Source organism: Eurytemora carolleeae, unplaced genomic scaffold, assembly GCF_000591075.1.
Source record: "Eurytemora carolleeae unplaced genomic scaffold, Eaff_2.0 scaffold66, whole genome shotgun sequence".
Lineage (NCBI taxonomy): Eukaryota > Metazoa > Arthropoda > Copepoda > Calanoida > Temoridae > Eurytemora > Eurytemora carolleeae.
Window position 1 is genome coordinate 31143 of NW_019396101.1, and position 7225 is coordinate 38367.

At 33.9% G+C, this 7225-nt stretch overlaps 2 protein-coding genes and 1 long non-coding RNA gene across 3 annotated transcripts in view; 2 read left to right on the forward strand and 1 right to left on the reverse strand.

Moving 5' to 3' along the window:
* Positions 1–27: 27 nt before the first annotated feature.
* LOC111694977 (uncharacterized) lies at positions 28–2442 on the forward strand. Its single transcript, XM_023464080.1, has 4 exons — positions 28–226; positions 303–668; positions 1416–1547; positions 2314–2442. Exons 1-4 carry the CDS (start codon positions 62–64, stop codon positions 2422–2424), a joined length of 774 nt encoding a protein of 257 aa, XP_023319848.1. The 5' UTR covers positions 28–61; the 3' UTR covers positions 2425–2442.
* An 858-nt stretch (positions 2443–3300) lies between these two features.
* LOC111694979 (uncharacterized) lies at positions 3301–3833 on the reverse strand. The gene is made up of 3 exons (XR_002763759.1): positions 3784–3833; positions 3607–3701; positions 3301–3341 (listed from the first exon to the last, which is right to left on the reverse strand). It is a non-coding gene; the product is annotated as an uncharacterized LOC111694979 (long non-coding RNA).
* Positions 3834–5616: 1783 nt separating this feature from the next.
* The window catches only part of LOC111694978 (small integral membrane protein 20), a 4146-nt gene continuing 2537 nt past the window's right edge, over positions 5617–7225 (forward strand). Inside the window, exons 1-2 of the mRNA XM_023464081.1 lie at positions 5617–5708; positions 6255–6423. Coding sequence (XP_023319849.1) covers positions 6286–6423 — 138 coding nt within the window. The 5' untranslated portion in view covers positions 5617–5708; positions 6255–6285. The remainder of the gene's footprint in view (positions 5709–6254; positions 6424–7225) is intronic.

The following is a 7225-nucleotide window of genomic DNA, read 5'->3' on the forward strand; positions in this document are numbered from 1 at the left end:
GTGATTTGATCTTCATAAACCTGGAGAAACTAAATTTATTTTCTATATTTTTTCCAGAATAATGTTAGGGTTAGGGACGCTGAGACGGGTCAGCTTAAACCTGGGCAGACTTGAGCGCTGTGAAGCGCAAAGATTGAAGTATACTGCTCCTAAATATGAAGAAATTATTACAAAAAATAGATTAACTAACATGCAGAAAACGTTTAAAAGCAGAGACAAAATAAATGTAAGTAAGTTATAAGCTCAGACATAATTTCATAGATTAATAAAATATGGAGTTAAATTTTTTAAGCTTTTTTCAGGCACATGTTGACCTGTTGAAGCTAAAGAATAAAGAAAAGCTGGAGGAGAAAAATGTTTTCGGAACGGAGTTGTTTAATGACTTTACAACCCTGGAGGCACAAATGCAGTCCCTAAAATCCAAAGGGTTTCTAAGAGCATATAAATCCTACACCCCGCCCTCTAACCTGAAGGAACTGTTCTTGTCGACGTGTAGTTCAAGTTTAGGCCGCCAGGTGGCAGAAAGCTCGCTATCTACCGATAAACTTGATAATGTTGAAGTCAAGTTTAAAGTTCTTAACGCGCTCTCACATGCTTTTAATCATAGTGTTCACAATTCACGGCTCACGGAGATTAAAACTCTAGCAGATGCACTTCTTTATTACCAGGTAAACCTATCCTAGATACCAATTAAATAGTTTTTTGAAGTTTTTAATTTATATTTTCCCCCTCAACACGTAGAAACTAATTAGAAATTCTTCAAATGTCGTCTTTTCAATAAAAATTTCAGAAAATCTACAGAAAATGTTTGTGAACAATGATAGATTACAGAAACTAATAACTGAATAAGATTACTTATTTTTGATGATAATTGAGTTAATTTTTATTTTCTCACCTGTTCCTAAACAACTAATTAGTTTACTGTAGAACTGTTTTAGTTTAAAAATGTCGCAAATGAATCCTAAAAAGTTTCTCCACAATACTACATTCTCAGTCCATCTACTATACATTATCGGTCACTCCCTTTAATAAATCTTCCAAAAAATAATTTGTGGGACAAATATCTAATAATTCATATTCAAGAGAGTTTTCGACGTGGCTCAATATTTTTTAACTCTAAATTGTCCCGAGCCTAAAAGAACAAAATCATTGGTTGGGAACTTGGGATATTTGTTTGTGGGGGTGGGGGGGAGGGGATGTTTCACAAGAAAGCATTCAGTATACTCCTTCCAGAGAACTTGTGATTTTAATCATATGCATTTCGCGTACAACCCGATTCGAATACTACACGTTTCCTCCAAATCTGTTCAATGTTAGTTTTAACCGGTTTTTTGGAGGGTCAAGACTCAAAGGGAACTTTCAGGAACTATTAGGTTGTTAATATTTCTCATAAAAACGATTTTTTCCTGATTTAGTCCGAGGTGAACTCTAAGAACCCATACGAGATGTTGCACCAGGAGTCGGAGAAGGGTCTGCTCCCTCCCAACCTTCATGTACAGCTTCATCCTGTCAGGTTTACAGGGAAGGGAGATCATGTTCTAGATCAGGTTAGTTGAACACTCTACACTGAACAGATTATGTACAAATTACCAATTCTATGTACATTACGTACGGCATAATGAATACTTTCTTATTCATAGTAACCTTTCCTACACGCAATGACGTCTGCAATCTTTTCTGTTAAGATAGTAATCAAAACAACTTGCTTTAACAGTGCTTTTATGGTTGATGACAAGCTTTTTTAAACTCACCGGGGTTTTGTGGTTTACTTTTTGTTTGTGCTTGTTCTTATGCCCACCTTGAGTTCTGTGAATGCAGAGAAACAGTCGAAAATTCGGCTTCACTGCCAATTTAAAACAATGATATATTGATTCGATGAAAATGCTTTGAAGAAACAGAAACTATTGAGAGCTTAAAGTAACTTTATCTGTACACCTTTTATTCTCTTCTCATATCAGAATTGTGAAATATTAAAACATTTTGAATGGACAATAGATGTCATTTCAAGTGACCCTTCTAATAAAAGAGTGTCTTACCGGATTCACAATGGTACCCTTTAAACCTCTATCCGCAATTCAAAATAATAAATTTATAAGCCAGAAAAATAAGAATATATATTTATCCTTGAATCTAGATCCGACAAAGATTTAAAGGGTACTCTTGTTAATCGGACTCTATATCACTCTATAAATGGCAGTTCATAGTCCCTTTCAGGTTTAAACTTGATTTTATAGATGGATGATCACTTGAAATTACATCCCTTTAAATCGTAATAAACATTATCATGAAGAAAGATCATTTCTATCTTTTCAGGTGACAGCATTCCCGAGGACGAGTACTATTGTTTCCGGTCTACAGACTAAAGATAAAATTCCTTCCCTGGAGTCAGAGTTTGATCCCTACGAGGATTTGGATTATAAATAATGATCCGGATATTTCAGATATTACAATGTTAGGATGCCTCCGCTTATCAAGCGACCTGCTGGATTAACAGGATTCCAGATCGGGATTGGAGTAAGATTATTATAATAATTGTGAAATACTAAAATTTCAGAGGCGTATTCAGAGGGGTGGCTATTGGGGCTAAGCCCCCCCGGGACCAGTGAAATCTATTGATTTCGGGGGGTTTTCATGTCCCAAAGGGTGCTGAGCCCCCCCCTGGAAATAAAAAATTTAAGCCCCCCCCTGGACAAATTCCTGAATACACCCCTGTATTTCTATTCTTAATTTAATCTTCTGAAGGTTATAACAAAACAAAAAAAAATCTCAGATTTTCCTTTATACATTGTTAAAGGCACATTTTTCTTTGGAATTGTTATAAGCACATTTTTCATCGAAATTGTTATAGGCACATTTTTTCATCGAAATTGTTATAGGCACATTTTTTTCATCAAAATTGTTATAGGCACATTTTTTCATCAAAATTGTTGTAGGCACATTTTTCATCCAAATTGTTAAAGACACATTTTTCATCAAAATTGTTATAGACACATATTTCACCGAAATTTTGGTGAGGCGTGTTTCTAAATTTTGTTCTTCTCTGGGGTTTTGTGAGTTGCCACTAAATGTTTTAGAACTTCTTGTAAATTCTTTTAAACACTTTAAAAGAGTTTTAAGATATGTATCCTTTGCCGGTAAGGCAAAAAAGATTAGTTTGGTTTGTTGGGTAAAATTGTGCACTTTTCAGTTTTTAGTTTTTTCTCTCCATAACTTTCAGCGTCGGAACAATAGAAGTGCATAACTATTTAACCAATGTATTGTTTATACGCCACCCCGTACACAGAATAATCAAGTCTAGTACATACTTTTAGAATTTATTTCTTGATCATCTAGCTGTGAAGCTGAAATATAACAATTAATTAGTATTATATATTTTATAAAATGTAATGTATGGTAAAATCTTGCGACCAAACAAAGTTACTTAACAATACACATTAAAATCCAATATTTCAAAATGTTACGTCTGGTGATATGTTGTGACCAGATAAGAGGAATCAAAGCAACATATGAAGACTTAATAAAAGCTTAATCATCAGTTTTTAAAAGGCACACAAGAATATTTCACAAAACATAACGACGTCCCAAGCTTTCTAATAAAAATCTTACATTTGATGGCGGTTTGGTTTTCTCACACGCTGATCCAAATGTATCCAATTAGTGTTTATCAGGTTTCAAGTTCTCCATGTACAGTGTAACTTCTCCTGCGAATGTAAAGAACTATAAGCACTAGTTCATTGTAGGTATTACAGAGTTGATGTAAATTAGGTTTTATTAGATAATAACCTTTTAAATGTGTCCTGTGAACACTGCGGACTGCAATTCTTCCTTATTCCAATGTAAATATGTTTGAAGGTGGGGGTGGTAGCTGTTGTATCTGATCTATCTATAACCATCCGTCTGAACTTCTTATCTCTCTTTTTCTGCTATCTGGTTGTTTAATGAGCACTATGATTCCGATGATTTATTAATGTTTATCCACGATCACATAGGTAGAACAAACTCGCTTAAAGTAAGCCAATTGCGAGAGGCTTAGTGGGATTTCTTAGTTTAGTGGATAAAAATGTTTAAAAAATATGTGTAAAAAACTATGGAGAATATGTAGTTTAGTGGGTACAAATGTTAATAAGGGGTGAAGACGACATTTTGGAAGGAATTAGCGGATTACTGTTAAGTTGGGATAAGAGAGAGAAAAGAGTATAAAAATCATCATTAGAATCATTCAATACTCTGAAACAATCCTTAGTTTAGTATTCTGTTTGTGAAAGTATAAGCTATGATACTATTGTGCTGAGAAAACTGGAAATATATTAAATCTTTAATCCTGTCTCTCTGCACTGTAACCTTAACCATTTACGCTGCTAGAATTCTTAAAGGAAACTCTTCAGAAATAATCTTGTCACTTTCAAACTTAGGAAAAAGAATTTAGTATACAGACTTGCTACTTACAAATGACTATGTTCATTCCCTTAAGTAAAATTTTGCTTAAAAAAAGAATTATAATTAAAAATTTTGTGTTTGTTACCAAAAAATAAATAAAGAAGAAAATATATTTTGGTCTAAATGGAACCCCCTCAGTTCCAACAATACAATACCATTGAGATAAAGAATAAAACAACTTTATTTAACTCTGTTAATTTATTTTAATTAAGTTTTACAATATTTTAAAATATGTATATGATATCTGATGAATAAATTGAGATTTCTATATTTCTTGTTCTTAATTTTCTTCTTGTTAATACATTTTTTAATCATATTTCGGCTAATTTTGAAAAAAAATAAAAGAATTTTTTTTTGGATATCCTTGTAGTTCGCCACTTCACGAGAAAGAACTATTTTAGAGGATTTTGCTTTTTCTCTGATCTCTGTATTTAATTGAACTAGCTGAGGATCTTGCTTTCTTATTTTAGAACTATATATTGATTTGTTTACTCATGAGTTGCATCTGACTCAGCAAAGCACAAATTCCTGATAATTTCTTGGGGTCAGGGAGGGGGGGGGGAACATCTTCCAAGCCCCCATTTCTTATATCAATAGATCTCCCTTCCAATTTTTCCTGTTCAATTTTCTTTTTCCTTCTTGCTTCTTGTTTCTTGTTTTTGAGGCCTCTCCAAATAGTTCTTTTGACATCGAGTTGCGGAGCAGGTAGGAGATAAGGAGGTTTGTAGGAGGAAGGGTATAAGGGATTGCTTCCTGTTGTCCTTTGTGTTATAGTCTTTCCGACTAAAGGGGAATCTTAAGGAAACCCCATAGCTGCACCCCTTATGCACAAATGGGAGTTTTAAGCCTTAAAGCCCCATTTAAAGAAATCTTCCACAGCAGTCCAGTCCTCATAGCTGGTCGAGTAAAAAACCGGTATCGTTGTGCATGGCTTGTATACCCATCAGAGTTAAAACTCCTTCTTTCAGTTGCTCCATGCTGAAGATGGAGACCTTTTTATTCTATATTACATTCGACAGGATATTCCCCTGTAGGAAAAGACATGTGTGCATTCAACGACACGTAGTGCTCCCCCAAACTATATAGCCAGGACCGTTGTGAGAGAGGTCCGTTCTCCTCTGAGCCTAGTAAGCAACTGTTAAATATTTATTTTCAGTTTGCGCTCGGTATTATCGGCGGTGTCTATATCTGGAGACCGACATTTCAGAAGTATTTCAGTGATAAAGCTGAAACATTGAAAGCTGAAGCTGTTAGTAAACAATCTAAATAAGGTGAGTTATATCATTGCTACATTCAATCTTTACAGGAATTGGTACAGTATTAACGTAATTTCAAGTGACCTTCCATTTATAGATATTATAGTTTGTCTATCCTAAATAGTGTTAATTCTAACAAATTCCTTAGTAGTCTCTGCGACAATAATTAGCAGGTCAGTTTGGTAGAGAAACCGCAAATAAGAAAAGATGATAATCAGTCAAAGGTTTAAAAGGTTACCGTTGCGATTTGGACAATGACATGCAAAGTTCGAGAATCACTTACAGTCCACAGTCCGCACAGTCCCTTTGAGTTTGAACAGAGTTCATGAAAACCAAACTTCTGTTAAAACTAACAAATTTTCTTTAAATTTTGGTTTTAAAGTTTCTGAATTTTTAAGGCCGAAAAAAAGATCTTTTGAAAGATTTCGCCACGATTTGGATTGATTTTTTTTAAACAACATAAATTGAGACAAGTTAATACTTTTTGTCCATTTTGAAATTTTTGCACGCTATTAAATTTTTTTAAAAACAAAAAAAGATTTCATTAGGATTACTATCTAGGTTTGAATTGAATGTACACTGTAGAGTTAAGATGGGTAACCCAGTGTTGAAAGGTTGGAGATACGGAGCCTTCATTGGAGCTGTAGTTGGTTGTATTGGGCTAGCCATTTATCCAGTTATTATCAGTCCATATCTCTTCCCGGAGAAGTGGAAGCAGCAGAGTAAAGCGGTAAGATAACAAGAAATCAGTGCTTAGGATCCATTTCATTTTGATCCGGATCCAGGTCATGAACATTTCTTAGATATTTACTGATTTTTTTAGCAAAAGAAGAAATTTCAAATTTTTTTCTTTTTTCGCTTATTTTATGCAAAAACTCGATGAGCCATTCAAAAATAAGGAAAATTTTAATTATAATTATTTTTTAACATTTTAGATTTGGGGTTGAGAGCAAAAAGTTTTTTTTTTCAGTTTTTGTTTTATTATTTGCTCCCGGATCCGGGTCCAGAAAACCAAAATGTTTTGAGATCCAACGGATCCGGATCCTAAGCGCTGCATAGAAAATATATTTCGCTCTTTGTATACTTATTCCCCTATTGCTACCGTGCACATGACGCTGTACAGTGTACACTCTTCATGCACTGCACATATACAGGGTGGCCAAAATGTACGGATTGTACGGATTGATTTTTTTTTAACCCTAAAATTGTACGGATTGTACGGATTTGTTTTCAAATTGTACGGATTGTACGGATTTTTATCCTGGAAAATACACCGTTTTTTTAAATTTTCACTCAATTCAGCAAATTTTTCATGAAAATTGAAAAAAAAATTCTCGTCAAAATGAAGTTAGTTTAACTTATTTTCTGCATTCTAAATAATATTAGATTGATTAATGTTTCAATTGACAATCAAAATTCATTCATAATTTTCGAGATATGTCCAAGAAGTGTTTATTTGAGAATATGTTCCATAAGTACTTATTTGATTGCTTATTCAAGAAGATGTTCCAGTATCCTGTACCCAGTATCCT

What these genes read in the sequence shown, in the direction of transcription:
- LOC111694977 (XM_023464080.1), top strand. Translation starts at nt 62, where the DNA reads ATGTTAGGGTTAGGGACGCTGAGACGGGTCAGCTTAAACCTGGGCAGA. An exon ending in AAAGCAGAGACAAAATAAAT is followed by an intron (nt 227 to 302) that starts GTAAGTAAGTTA and finishes AGCTTTTTTCAG; the next exon opens with GCACATGTTGACCTGTTGAA. An exon ending in GAGATCATGTTCTAGATCAG is followed by an intron (nt 1,548 to 2,313) that starts GTTAGTTGAACA and finishes CTATCTTTTCAG; the next exon opens with GTGACAGCATTCCCGAGGAC.